The sequence below is a fragment of the Tamandua tetradactyla genome, chromosome 1 (genome assembly GCF_023851605.1).
Source record: "Tamandua tetradactyla isolate mTamTet1 chromosome 1, mTamTet1.pri, whole genome shotgun sequence".
NCBI lineage: Eukaryota > Metazoa > Chordata > Mammalia > Pilosa > Myrmecophagidae > Tamandua > Tamandua tetradactyla.
In genome coordinates, this window is record NC_135327.1 from 202,619,642 (window position 1) to 202,634,941 (window position 15,300).

At 33.8% G+C, this 15,300-nt stretch overlaps 1 protein-coding gene across 11 annotated transcripts in view; it reads right to left on the reverse strand.

The window, feature by feature from the left end:
- Positions 1 to 15,300, reverse strand: part of LMBR1 (limb development membrane protein 1) — a 293,576-nt gene that overhangs the window by 149,164 nt on the left and 129,112 nt on the right. Inside the window, exon 2 of one of the 11 annotated variants that reach the window (XM_077151293.1) lies at positions 3,334 to 3,403. The exons of 9 other annotated variants lie outside the window; for them this stretch is intronic. In XM_077151293.1, coding sequence (XP_077007408.1) covers positions 3,334 to 3,336 — 3 coding nt within the window. In that variant the 5' untranslated portion in view covers positions 3,337 to 3,403. Of the gene's footprint in view, positions 1 to 3,333; positions 3,404 to 15,300 lie in introns of those variants that run through there. One more of the 11 variants, XM_077151321.1, reaches the window with a different exon arrangement.

A 15,300-nucleotide genomic window follows, 5' to 3' on the forward strand; every position in this document is an offset into this window, starting at 1 on the left:
CTTAAAAGCAAAGCCAGTACTTAAAATAGCAATAAAATAATAATAATAAAATAAAAGAGCGAGAGTGATAATTATAAAGGTATTACTTGACAAAGTAGACGTTCGTCTCTGAAGCTAAATCTATGCATACACCTTTTTGATGATGAAATTGATGGAATCTGACATGACCTGACATCTTACACCACTGATTACTAATCTTACCAAAGGAACCAGCTTAGTGTTCTTCCCTGTGATTGGTAAAAACAATATCTGGAGAAGACATGAAAAGGTCTGTGTGTTCATGCAGTTCTTATAAATGATCTAATGATACCACAAACTGGTAAATATGGACCCCAAAAAAGACATGTTCATTCTGCATGCAAAATACATTCATTCCCACAACATCCCAAAAGCATTAAGTCATTTCAGTAACAATGCTAGGTACAAAGTCTTATCAAAATCACTTATGGGCATGATCTGTCCTGGGCCACAACTCCCCTCCATCTGTGGACCTGTGAAACCTAGAGAACAAGTTATCTGCTTTCATTATACAATGGAGGAACAGACACAAGTTAAACAGTCTCATTCCAACAGACAAGAATTGGAAGGAAAACTGACCATGGGTTCCAAATAATTCTGAAACCCAGTAGGGCAAGCTCCATTAGATTTCAAAGTCTGAGAGTCATCCATAACTGGATGCTTTGTCCTCCAGGCCTAAAGGAACAGCAGTTTCACCCCTTCCAAGTGATTGCACAGCAGCTGTACTCTCCCTCAACACTGAGGTGAAGGCTGCATTCTCTCCAAGCATGGAGCATTCAGTTAGCGGCCATGCTCTCCCTGAATTCTGGGGCACAAGCCCACCCTCTCCAAGCACTGGGCTGGTGATGAGGCTCTCCACAATTCCCACGTCACAGGCCCCACTCTCTCCGAACATTGGAATGGTGGAGCTCTTCCTAAACAGCAGGGCAGAAGGCTTGTCCCATCCAAGCACCAGACAGATGACCTGCCCCCTCTAAGCACAGGGGTGGCCCTGACCTTTCCACACACATCAGTGGACCCACTCTCTTTGCCCAAGGCTATCTCTTTAGTCCAGATCTCAGTTTCCATGATTTTACCCTTGAAGTCATTCTTTCTTCAATCTCTTCCTTCTCAGTCCCTTTTAGTTCAGGTTGGCAGTGGTTCAGTTCATACAAATTTCACAAAAAAAAAATTTCTTGGCTTTGCATGTAGTTCACAGGGGCCTAACCCATCACTTTCTTGTTTCTTTGTGCCCACAAGTTAATTTCTCAGCTTAGCTCTTTCCTTTCTCATTTTATTATAAGCAGCAAAGAGAAGCCAGGCTGCACTTTTCACATTTAGCTTGGAAATCTCCTCTAATAAATGTCCAAGTTCTTCACTTTCAAGTTCTGCCTTCCATTCCATGTAAAGAAATCACAAAGTAAAAGGGCACTGAGATGGGAATAAACCTGCCATATTCAAGAACTAGGAAGAAGGCCAGTGTACCCAAAGAGAAGGAATGAAAGGAGAGAAATGGTGTCAGATGAATAACAGGAACCACATTGGGTAGAACCTTTGAAAAGTGCCATAAAGGTCAAAAACCATGAAGAATTTGAAATTTTATTCCCCATGCAAGCTAACAAGTTAGTCTGCCACAGTTTCATATCTGCTGTCAGAAGATACAAAGTTCATGAGTTAGAGACAAAGGACTTTATTATGCAGAAAGCATTATAAGCGTCATGATCCCTTTGCCCTGAGGTCCCATGGGAGTAACATGGAGCAGTCCTACATGATGTACTCACGATTTTCCATCTTAGGTGAGGAACCTCAAGCTTAGTGTTTTCGTTTAGAAAGCCACTCAAAGCCAATACCATAATAGGAATGTATTGCTTACAAGCTTACAGTTTTGAGGCTGTTAAAATGTCCAACTCAAGGTGTTATCAAGGTGCTGCTTTCTTCCTGCAGACCAGCGGCTAGCAACTGGCAACACTGGCAACCCTGGACTCTGTTACATGGCAACGTACATGGCAGCATCTGCTAGACTCTCCCTTTTCTTCAGGTTTCATTGCTTTCAGCTTCATGCTTCCATGGCTTTCTCATATTCTCTATAGTCATCCTATTTATAAAGGACTCCAGTAAGAGGATTAAGACCCACCCTGGGCCACACCTTAATTGAAGTAACCTAATCAAGAGTCCTACTTACAATAGATTTACACTCACAAGAATGGATTAGTTTTAAGAACATGCTTTTCTGGGGAACATACAGTTTCAAACCACTACACTTAGGAAATCCCAATCTTTTATAAGGGGCTATAAGCAAACCTACTTAACCTTTGCCCTAGAGGGAGAGTTTATCTCTCTTATACTAGGCAGCAAACAAATACGCCCTTTGCTCCAGAGGGAGACACTCTCTTTCAAGGCTGTTAATTATAACACTCTTGAAAAGATAGTACAGTGCCTCTGCTCACCAGATGTACAAAACATGAGAGACCCATAGAGAATTGTCTTCTAACTGTTTGGACTGTTACTAAGAATGAAAAAGAGGTAGAAGGAACCCTTGGAGGCTACTGAGTAGAAGAATGACATGACCTGATTTATGTTTCAAAAGAATTGCTCCATTTATCTATTTATAACAGACTACAGGAAAGCAAGGGCACAAGCCAGGAAACCAGGTAGGAAGGTAGTGCAGTAATTCAGGCAAGCAATGAGGGTGATTCTGAGTAGAGTAGGAGCAGAGTTAAGGCCTGTATGTTATTCATTGAGAAATGTTTGCATTTCTAGGTATTTTGTGGTGGGGAGCTTTTCAGGTCTGCCATACTGCCAGAAGTTGGACACAGTTTTAAAAACCATACTTGCTAAAACTTAAGTCTTCAAAGACGGAATCAGGTACAGGAAAGAAAGCTGACAACACTCCATTCTTGTAGCTTATTCTTTTGCTACACTGTATTTCCAAGATACTGGTTATTCTTTTTCAAGGACATAATAGCCTCTAGAATCTTTCTTATAATTATCAGAAGTCTTTTTGTCCATTAACTCTGAAAATTCTCACATTGAGTTGGCTGCCTCTCAGTGTTGGACTTTGTCAGATATTCAGTTATCTTTTGATTCCTTGCTCATCGTTGTATTTAAGAATTCCTGTCGTGCTTATTCTTTTTCACCTCCTGCCACTGATGATAGTGGACAACAGGCAGGATCTAGTCCTGAGTAAGATGTCTTAGTAGGTTGCATCCTAGTGGAAGCTTATATGTATTTACTTGACTCTTATACCACCGGGACCCACATTTACTACTTTAGCCTATGGCAAATGTTACTATTGCTTGCAGACTGCAGCTCCCCTGTTGAGCCCCTGGTACTTACCATTCCTTATATCCTTTAGCAGCAGAGCCACATGGTTTTAATTTTTGTTAAAACAAGTTCAAAGGAGAATCTGATGAACAGAGATATATACAGACAATCAGTAAAACTAAAATTAATTTTCTAATAGATGCAAAATTGGTTAATATCCTATGGGATAAAATTAAATGTTTGGGGTTATCTTTTTGTACAGGGCTGAAATGAATTTTATCTCTATCAGACAAAATTAATTTACATTACTATTAGTTTCTCTACAAGCAAACTCTACCCCATAGAGATGTAAAATAGCCTGGTCAATAGAAAGTCAGTCAAAGGTACACATCCTGACAGAAGCCCAAGAATTCACTACAGAATGCCCAGTATTCCACTGAAAGAACACCCTGTAACCTCTTTTGCCCATTTCCAAGTCTTGGACAATTTTTCCTGATAACAGAAAATATATATAAATGAAATAATTATTAATATAAGAAGGACATAAAATATACACAGAACCAATTATATAATAATCCAAGCATAAATGTTGACAGGTAATTTGGAATGACACAAAATAGTTTTGGGGGTTAACTGAGTTTCTACAAAATTGTTTAAGTTGAAATAAAAAAAAATTAACGAAGAACAGACAGAAGTTAAGATGCACAAGAGAATCTGCCAAAACCATCATCAGCCTAGTAAGTATGCTTCATGTAAGCCAAATAAGACATAGAGAAATTAAACTTTCAGGATGCTGAAATAAAGATACATTCAGAAGGACTCGTAAATTTGTAGAAATCATCTTGAAATCTCATGAAGAAACTTCTGAACACTTGACTGGAAAAGATCTTCCTCAAATAGAACATTAAGCTTATGAAAGTCCAAAACAGATACAAAGCTAAAGCGTAAAGGCCAAAAGAAAAAACCTGGGCCCCGTATTTGCAGAAGTAATATGAACAGAATCAAGCAAGGTTCATTAATTACCCCCTTCCCCCCAGATCTGGAAATAAGGCCAGGGAGATACCAAAAAATAAAATTAAATTAACAAATAATTGAATGACTACTATGTCCTAGATAAAGAAACAGTAAAGCTAATAGAAAGGAAGAGGGATCAGAGATACTGGTTCAAGATGATGGATTAAACACAAACTTTTTGCCACAAATGACATATATACATATATAACCTGCAGTCCCTAGCACTTACAACAGTACCCAGGATACAATAACGGCCAATAAATATTAAGTGAATAAATGAATGATGCTAGAATATAAGAGTGCCATCAGCAGATTAGCAATGTTGAGAAATTCCTAAAAGACAGAAAATAGATGGGATAAAATCTATGGCCCAGAGGAAATTATAGACTAAAAGTACACAAAGAAAATAAGAACAATAAGAAAAGAGTTAGAAGTGACTGCAGATGCTCCAAATGTATCGTCAAAAAGCCACCTCTTCTTCCCAAAAAAGCCCCAAAATGTGTCTAATTATATGTAAGAATTTAACATAATATTTAAAAATAATAGGTAAGGCCAACATTATTGAAAAATTATTACAAAATAACTGAAGAGCAAAATACAAAAAAATTAATGTAGATCTACTCTAATTAATCATTTCACAAAATTAGCTACAGATAGATTAAACAGTAAATCTTTGTAACATATCATGGAAAAGGCAGCTGAAATAGAACCAACTATATTAATCCCCCTAGCTTTGAGGTGATGGTAACAGTTTAACTAACTCAATATTAAATGTCTAAGAAATATTTAAGGATAAAAATTTAGAAAAACTAGCATAAATTAAATCAGGTTCTGTTTGGGCCTGATTAAGATGATGGTTGTTGTCAAGTCATGAGTTTTCTAATACAATTAATTTAAAGGAAATTAAACAGCATACGACACTGTTAAATAGGACCAAATCAAAATATTGTATGTATTATGAACCTTAAATTATATTTTATCAACTTCCTAAAAACAGCTTTTATACTATAGTTATATAAGCCACATTTAATTAAAATTTACTTAAGTATCATATATTAGGTTAAAATGATTATACAATACTTTTGAAAAATATTATGCTAATTTCTTGGCTTAGGGATTTACCAACAATGCAGGTCATAAATATATGAACCCCAAACTCTTGGAAAGGATAGATCTATGGATGAATCCTCAGGGAAAACCTTCTGTTACCCAGAGCTAAGGCTGAAAGAGTTTTCCTGTATCAGGGGGCAAGGTGTGCATGTATGTTTTATCTATGTTTAAACGAGTTTGCCCTTTTGCTGAGTGCATAGCCCTTCAGTGACCCCAGCTTTTCATAGGGCCTCAGTTCCAGCTCCCAGCAGAACTGGGCTTAACATCTCATTTTTTAAAAACTGAAGGTCTTGTTCCCTTGTACCTACCTCACTGCCCTGCTCCTGGGGTAGCCATGGCAACACATTCACTATTACTTGAACTTTTTGTTCTTGTTTTGTTCCTTGCAGATTTTCTTGCTTTCTTGAAGATTTATCTAGGCATTTATTAATATAGGACACTTGCTATTTACCTAAATTTTTTACATAGTCCTATTTAGCAGTGACAAGTGCTATTTAATTTCCTTTAAATTGTGTGCGGAAAACTCATAACCTGACCACAAACATCATATAATCAGCGAACCCACACAAAACTTGATTGTTATATGATTGTGTGGGTTATATTAAAATATAAAATTACTCTATGCATTACAAATACAGTATTTTGCTCTTACATTCTGAGCTCTTTAAAAACTGCATTTTAAAATTTTTGACATTTTATTTCTAAATCCTGAAGTAAGCAAGATTTCAGGCACTTGTTTACAACTGTTTCTCAATAAATAACATTGTAGGCCCAAACTGTCTTCTTTCAATAAATTCAAATTAGATATTGTTATACTTTCTCTGTTTAGTATTAATTTTGAAGTTCTAGAAACATCTTGATGTGTTATAGATCTGTGATGATTAACTGGGCAGCTCTGCAAAGTTATTATTTATATTTATTATATTTGTATTATTATTAAACTCTTCACTACCTTGGATTTAAACATTAGTGTCCCTTATGTTTACTGTATTTAACCAATCATTTGCTATGATTGTTAGGCAATCTAAGACTAAGAATTTTTAAAAACGTAAGATATATATAGCTCAAAACCACCAACTGCAACTTGTGGTATTCAGCTGAGTAATAAATCAAGTATAGAATCATGAGTATGCTCATCTCATATCTATTAAACCTGGAACACTCAACTAAATACACATTCAAAGGCTCTTAACATGTTTTGTTTAAAGAAAAAAGTATACTGACTGAGTTTTTAAAAAATAGAAACAGTATGAGTCAGTATCTTTATAGAACTGAACTGTAGAAACACTTAAAAACTCAAGGAAATTTGAGGACTCCTTGGTTGGTAAATATTAACATAGGGTAAAAGACTCTTGGGGTTCTTATACTAGCTCAGCCACTTACTATGTAACCTGGAATTTCATAAGAAAACTGAGGCTTCAAGACATTATCTATATAATATGTACAATAAAGCATTCCTTGATTACTTCTCAAATATTTACAGACATCAAATAGAGAAAAATATCTTAAAAACAATAAAATACTAAGTAAACATGAATCTTCAGTAATACTTAGGATGCAGAGAAAAAAAGATGACAGTGCCAAGCTATAAGGTATGCTAGACTTCAGTTAGACCATTAGAGAAGAAAGGATAGGAATAAAAAAACAGGAGAAAATTATGCTGTATAACTGCCCTCCAGGGGGATGAGCAGGAATAATAGTCTTCCTGGAAGACCAGGAAGAAGAAAACAATTGAGATTTATGTAAAGGGGCAAAGACCAGTCAAACAGGCTAGGGTTTAGGCCTAGCTCCAAACAGCAAAGAAACCAACAGTATCAGCTCTATAGGATGAGCAAACATACCAGAAATTAGGAGGAACAGTATGCTTCATGGCTCATTTCAAGCATATTAAATACCAGAACTAAGCAGCTAGAGGATCTAAGTCTTTAATGAACCGGCTAAAGAATTAGCATGGGGTTGGGAGGAGATTTGGTCCTATAAACAAAGCTATGGGTGCTATACAGACTCACTTCATTCATAAGGAACCTCCTTACAATGTAACCAGAAGGTTCTGAAGTAACATACTAAATTGTACCAAAGTAATGTAAAATCTCATTGCTTTCTTTTTATGTCGAGGTCCTAAAATTTCACATTCTTCAAGATAAGAGTGGATGGACCCATCACCATCCCACTTCAGGAAAGGGCTATATTGAAGCACTTCGAAATCTAACCCTTGTGATAAAATCAATAGGGACCTACGAGAGTACTTATTTTTCATACTCTATTGCCTCTGCAGAAGATCTGTCTGTGGTATGCTAAGTATACATACTTGGGAATACAAAGGTAAATAAGAAAAAAAAAAGCATATCAACAAACAATCATGATAGAATTTTAATCACTACCATGGGAGGACAATGAAGGTTACAATTAAAGAAGGCCCACTGGAGAGAAAGTACCCAGGATGTACACTTAATAGGATTTCACCAGGCAGAGACGTGAGGAGTAGGGCTTCAAGATGTACAATATTGTACAAAGACATGGAGGGGGAAAGTATATTTTATGTTCTGGGTAAAGGTGAAAAGCTAATGTAGATACAGCAAAAGGTAAGTAGGAAAGCCTAGGAAAAACTGTATCTGAAAAGAAAGCCTGAAGCCAAATTATCAAAAAATTTTATATGTAGCATTACAGATTTTAGACTATTTGTTGACAATAAGAAGCCATCAAATGATATTATGGAGCTGAGTTACAGAAATAGCTAGAACTATTTTAAGTTAGAACTATATTTAAGTTTCACATAGTTGGTACATTTGAACACCTAGTAATAACTGCTACTTACAAAAAAGTTAAATAAAGTAATTAAGTCTCTCAACAATCCTATGAGGTAAGTACTGTTAACACCATTTTACAGATATGGACACTAAGAAACCTGTCCAGAGTTATAGTTTATATTTAAGAAAATAACAATAGAAAGCAATACAGAAGTTGGGTCATATGGTAATGAAACTAAAAGAAACAACCATTGGATGGTGGCTTAAATAATACAAGCATGGAATTACAAAGCCTGAACTAAGGTAATAGTAAAAAAGAAGAGAAATCTTATTCAAAATACCAAAGTATTTTTGAATTATACAACATGGTAAATTCTTGTCACAACATAAGGCACTTTAAGTTTCTTCTAAAACAATAAATCAGACATATAACTTAACTCCAGGCATCTAAAAAGGGAACCAAAAAACATTAAAGACCAGAGAAGTCTTTGATATTCCAAAAAAGGTTTTAGAAAATTTTTAAAGCCCTTCCTCGTTTATTTTAAAAAATCACTGTTTATAAAAACTATTAATGCTCAATAATTAATACGTAAAGAGAAATGTTATATATCAAATAATCCAAATTAAAATATGAAAGAGTAAAAATATTTAAGTCTAAAATTATAGCACAATTTAATATTTCTGCTTTCTTTATATTCCAAGAAAGACATTTAGGAAAAATGTTTCCTATAAAACTAATCATTTCAGTACATTTAATTCTAACTTTTTCTGTTGTTGATATATCTTTATATTTTCAGTTTTGCCTGCTAACCTTTTAATTGCTTACAGAAGATATTTTAGTATTTCAGCTGCTTTAAAATTCAGTCACTCCAATGATCATCGTGATGAATACGCAATATGTGATGATATTGTGAGCCACTAACTGTATACTATATATGGAATGTTTATATGTATGTATGTTATTTTGTCAATAAAAATATTTTTTTTAATATTCAGTCACTCCAGACACCAAGAACTTTCCTTTCTAGATGAGAATTTTCTTTCCTTATACACAAAGTGGGCAAAACAACAAATATTTCAATATTATGATTATTGAAGACCTAAGTTTTTAAACCAAGTAGATATTTCTCAACTTAAAATATTATCTAATGTCAAAATTATCAAACAATCCCACTATCTTTGATGTATCTGAATAAATAACTTTTACTTCTGGTACACTAATGAACTAAATAACTGTCCATTATTGTAAAGTAATAAACCAAGTTTCAACTATCTAGTGGCAAACAGTTATATAACGATCAGAGCATTAACACTGTGACATGCTAAATGAATGATTTTAAAGACAAATAAATAAAAGCTTAAATGCCATATAAATATAACATTTTAACAATCTAAACTCAAGCTTTTTTGGTGGGCTCTTTTCTATTGGGCACCATAATTACATAAGAAGCTCTCTAATAAGCATTAAATCTAACATTTAATTTCACTTTCAAACAAAGTTCATTCCTGCTGGAGACCCGGGTCGATTCCCAGAGCCTGCCCATGCCAAAAAATAATAATAATAAAGTTGATTCCAATGAAGAATGGGCAGTTTTTAATTCCCAAAAAAAAGTTTTGGAAAAGCGATTAATTGAAATGATTATTTCTATAAAATTATTTCATAAATATTGGAAGTATTAGAACCAATTTAATTGAAAATATAATTTACTCTAAAATCTGAACTTGGCTATTTTTTATTTCATCCCTACCAAAACATTTCCTCATTTCATGAAGAGACCTAGATTATGAGACATTGGGTAGTAATTTAATCATCATATAAAACAACAAAGTTCGAAGTTTAGTTACCTACTAAACACAATACCTACTTTAAAAAAAAACTGAATTCTATAAGATAAAACAGATCCTATTTCAAAACATAAATAAATAAAAGCTGATATATTAACACCAATGTAATTTTTATATCATTTTGCTATTATATATAAAAATAATCCTATACAAATTTCCCTAATGTTTCATTACCAAATTTCACATAGTTGGTACATTTGAACACCTAGTAATAACCGCTATTTACAAAAAAGTTAAATAAAGTAATTAAGTTCCTCAACAATCCTATGAGGTAAGTACCGTTAACACCATTTTACAGATGTGGACACTAAGAAACCTGTCCAGAGTTATAGTTTGTAACCAGAAGTGTCAGGATTTAAATCTAAGTCTTTCATACTCCAAAGCTCACGTTTTTGGCATTGTACTATCATGCAAATAAAAGCCTTACATATGGAAGTTCCTCAATATTTTTATAAGTGGAGAGAACGATGAAAGTACTATAAGTGATTCAATTCAAATTATCATACTATCACAAAGTATACAGAAACTGAGTAATAATATATTTTTAAAACTACAGTTTTATAACAGATATTGTAATTCAAGTGATAATTTAGCTCACTCCAATATGCAATAATATTAACAATAGCTGACAAAATTAATGTGATTTCATAAACCGATTTTTAATTCAAAATGTCCATAAATAATTTTTTAATGAAATAAATGTATTTACTCTTTTTCTCAAAAATAATACTTTTCTATTTCTTTCTCTGAGATCCTATATGCAAAGCTTCAATGTTTGAAATGATCATTTTACACTGTCATAACCACGCTTTGTACAGTAGTATAACAATTCAAAAAGGAACCTCAATTATAACAACACTACCAGAATAGGCTGTTTTGAAAATAATCGATCAATTTTCTATGTTATTCCTAAGAAACCTAGGGGACCTTCTTGGGGGAGAGTGGAGAGGTTCTATTAATAAACTATTGAATGATTTTTTTCTTGAAGGTGTTAAGAAAATCAAATTAACACATAACAATAGTGAGATATGATTCCATTTTCTGTACTAAACACCAAGATCAAAACGTGACCCAAGTTAAATTTCCTTGAAAGGTTCCCAGCAGGAGTTTTCCTTTTTGTATGCGATTTCCTCTCACCCACAAAAACCATGCCAAATATGCGCATGTGCCACTAACACTAAGCAGCACTTCCTTACTCACTCATTTCCAACAATTTATGGATGATCAGTGGCAAAAACGAGCAAAAATAATGAAAGAATGCAATGAAAGCTACTGAGACAAAGAGGCTTGGACTTCCTACTCATTTCTGTGTCTCTTTAAGATGGAGGCCTGATACAAATTAGTCACTGGGTGGGGGGGAAAGTCATCTGGTCATAAAATACAGTACAAGGTCACTTTTATGTAAGTTTGCCAAAAGGGACATAAACCAGGACAATTTCAAACTGTGACACAGGATAGAAACATATTAAAAAAATCTTTGTTCCTCCTCTATTGTGCTGTCATGTTGCTCAGCTTTATAGACATTACAAGCACCAGCACAGAACTCTTCGCTTCCACCTGGTCAGTCTAATTAATTAAGAAAGGAAGTTACCTCAAATTTTGTACTTTTTGCTTTTATTATCAAGCACTTTGTTTGAAGTTATAGGAATTAACCTCTTAATCCTACAGACCGTGTGTTATGTTCTGAACATTTTGGGATGTCTGGATAGTTTGGGTAATTGGTCAGGATGTTGCTGCCACTTATGCTAAATTTTATGCCATGATCTCAAGTCAAAGATAAAGGTGAGGTACATTATAAATTTATTCCCAGAAAAATCTTTGGTTTATGAATTAATCTGTCATTACCTATGTAACCATCATGGTAATTTTTTGTCACTTTCCTTAAGTTATTAAATCTTTTCTTCATAATATTTTATTCAAAGTAAAATGCTAAAATATATGAAACAAATACATTCCTAATTCCATTTAAACATTGACCCACGGTTATACTTCAGAACTCATTCTGAAGTTGGAAAGCATTTTCTGACATTAATTCAGATAATCTAGAAGTCTTTTTTTTGAGGTAAAGTGGGGAGAGAAAACTTTACAGCTGATCTGAGCAGTGATACAAGCACTAGCATTATTAACAGATGCCTGCCTAACCCTAAGACAAGTACTCTGGTATAAAACTGATAGTGACCAGTAAATTTTAAAAAACCGGAGAAAGTATCCACACAAACAAAATAAACAAAAACTAGAAGATGCAACCTTTTTTACCAGGGTTGGAAAATTAAGATGTAAACATGTGGTCAAGATCAAACACATACGAACATACATAGGGCACTATACAATGCATATAGGTAATTGAAATATATTTAACAGCTGACAACAAGTTAGAGTTCCAAGTTAAAAGTTACCTTCTTACTAAAAATAATTTACTCTTTCAAAACCATTTATATACCTCACATTTGAGAATTACAAAGAAAGAATAGCAAGGAGATGGTCCTAATAAAACAGAAACATACGCCATAGTAAGGAGAGAGAAGAAAGGCTATTTAAGGCCCTTAAAAGGACATAGTCAACCCCCCAGGCCTAAAATGTCCTGTTTGAATTAACATAGTGGTTTAATTAAAAACTAAGTAGAGAATTCTGCTTAATTTGATTTTCAATTCAAGCTCTACATCCGCCCATGCCTAGTGGCCAATTTCCGCATCTCAGCACAAAATGCAAGGAGCTGTTTTAAAATCGATTGCCCAAGGGAATCAATGGGAGTATGGTGGGACCATATGCCATTTAGAGAATACACCAGACTTAGACATAGTAAAACACATACCAGGAGGGTGGTTAAAGAAAAAAAAAATTAAAATAAAACGGATATTTAACTTAACTACATTACGAGGTTGTCATTACTCAAATTACTTAATCTATCAATTAGAAGTGTTTTCTAACCTCTCTTCAATATCACTTAGGAACCAGGATGAGTCAAACTTAATCAATGAGCAAATAATTTTAAAGGAATATACATAAATATATTTTGCTAGCTAACTATGTTAAATATTTTAATGACTGTGATCACTCATAACATTAATTTCAATGAAGCAGGCAATGTTAATAATTCTAATATAACCTACAATATTGTGTAAAGAACTATATATCTCAAGAAACATTGTCATTTAGAGCCTACATAAGTAAATATCAAATGATACTGTATTACAGAAAGGCATAACATTAAAAAGCTCAAACATATTTTACACATTAAGACAACTAAACAGAGCTTTAATTATCCTTTCAAATTTTATGTGATTGATTTTAAAACTGAAAAATACAAATATTTTAAAATAACATGCCATGATTTTAAAGCTTTGTAAATGATTCTCCTAGAGTCTAGAATGCATTGTATCTTCAAGCAAGTTTGTTTCAAATTATGTCATCTTTAGAGCTCCAGTATATGTCATTTCAAAATGGGAAAATATTAATTCAGAATTTTAAAACTGCCTGAGACAATAATATGTGAATAATTAAGAGCTGGCTATACTATAATCAGATGCTTTCTGATAATCTCACGTAACTGATATTTTCTAAAAATTTATTATAGTCAAATAAATTTACAGACTACCTTTAGTACAATGGTAATAATGGCGAGGATTTACATAGCCGAGTCCTGGGCTGTATACTTTACCAGAATAATCTCATTACATTTGATTCTCAAAACCACTAAGTAAGGTAAATATAATTATTATACCCACTTACAGAAAGAAAGCCTGAGGTTTAAATGGATTAAGTAAATTCCCCATGGTTCCCAGGCAGTCTGACTCTAAAGCCAAATTATTTTACCTTTGTATGTTCTATCTCTCTTCTATTGGTCCCTTCTCCTCAGCATACCCTATATAGTCAGACTTTCTGACTTTAAAATAATTCTGCCTCTTCTACCTTCAAGCTACAACCACATCTCTGTCCTTCCTTTAATAGCATGAAAGATTGAATTCTATAATGTGGATTCTACAACTCCTTACTCATTACCCTACCTTACTTCCAAAGTGAAATAAATGATAATTATCCCGGAATCCTACCTATTGCCCTCTTTTTCAAATCCTTTGCTGTGATTGGAAATTGATTGGATTGAAAATGTCCATTACATCCTATATTCATTCAACACTTCATTCCCATATAAAGTCATGAAATGCAGTTGGTGACCCTTGAGAGACTTTGAGCATGAGATTAACTTAGTCAAGGATGGGCTTAGAGGAAAATATACTTTTAATAGTGTACAGAGAGATTAGAAATAAAATTTAGAGGGAAGAATTGCTGAAAAAATATAGATGCAAAATATCTTTAATTACCTTCTTCGTTAATTTAATTCCTCAAGTTAAACTCTCCTTTTGACCTTAAGTCTTTAAAGGGTAACATGAGAAAACTAGCATGTCACTGGATTTTTGAGTCAGTTTTTTTTTTTTAATTCTACAGATGCTTGCTAATCCTGTTCCAATAGATTTAGCAAGCCCCTTTCCTTGCTTGTAGTTCACAAGAAGAGAAGAAAATAATTGGAGCACAAAGGGTTTGTCCATATTATACACTATTTCTTAAAATAATCAATAATTAAGAATTTTATAAAAAGTAGAAATTAAATACATAATCCTATAATATCAAATATGAAAATATATTTAACAGTGAGATAAAAGTTTCCTACCTGTTTTTACATTTGGTAAGATTACACAACGAGGTAGAGGTGAGAAAAACAGAAAACATATTTAAAGCAAACATCAACATGGCAAGCTGAAATATGTATTTATTTCTAACAAATTTAAATACAACAAAAGATGCAATTTTTCAAAAATACTTTGCAAGCCCCTGTTATCTATAGCATAAAATCTAACCTACAGTGCAGAGGATTCAAGGCCTTCATGATTTGACCATGACTAGCCCCTTGTGCACCCTGATCTCTCACCATTTCCTACTATATATTTAAGCATTAGCCATACCAAACTGCTTGTCATTTCCTTAATACAATCAGAACTCCATGCTTTTGCTTAAGCCTGGAATGCCACACACATGTAACAAACACCTGCGCATCCTTCAAACCTCAGATTAAGCCCAGATTGGCCTCTTCTTATAAAGCCTTCCCAGATTCCCTAGACATGAAGATATTCATTCCTTTTACTGCTCCCCACGGTACCTTGTGGTAGAAAAATTCATGAAACTACATCCTATTTATTTGAATCTCTAATTTCTCCCAATGTGCATTCCATGAAGGCAGGAATCCTGTCTTTTCATTCGTGTCTCTGGCAGGCTCCTATGATAGTAACTATTACTTAGTAAGTGCTTAATAATGGTTTCTCAAATGAAT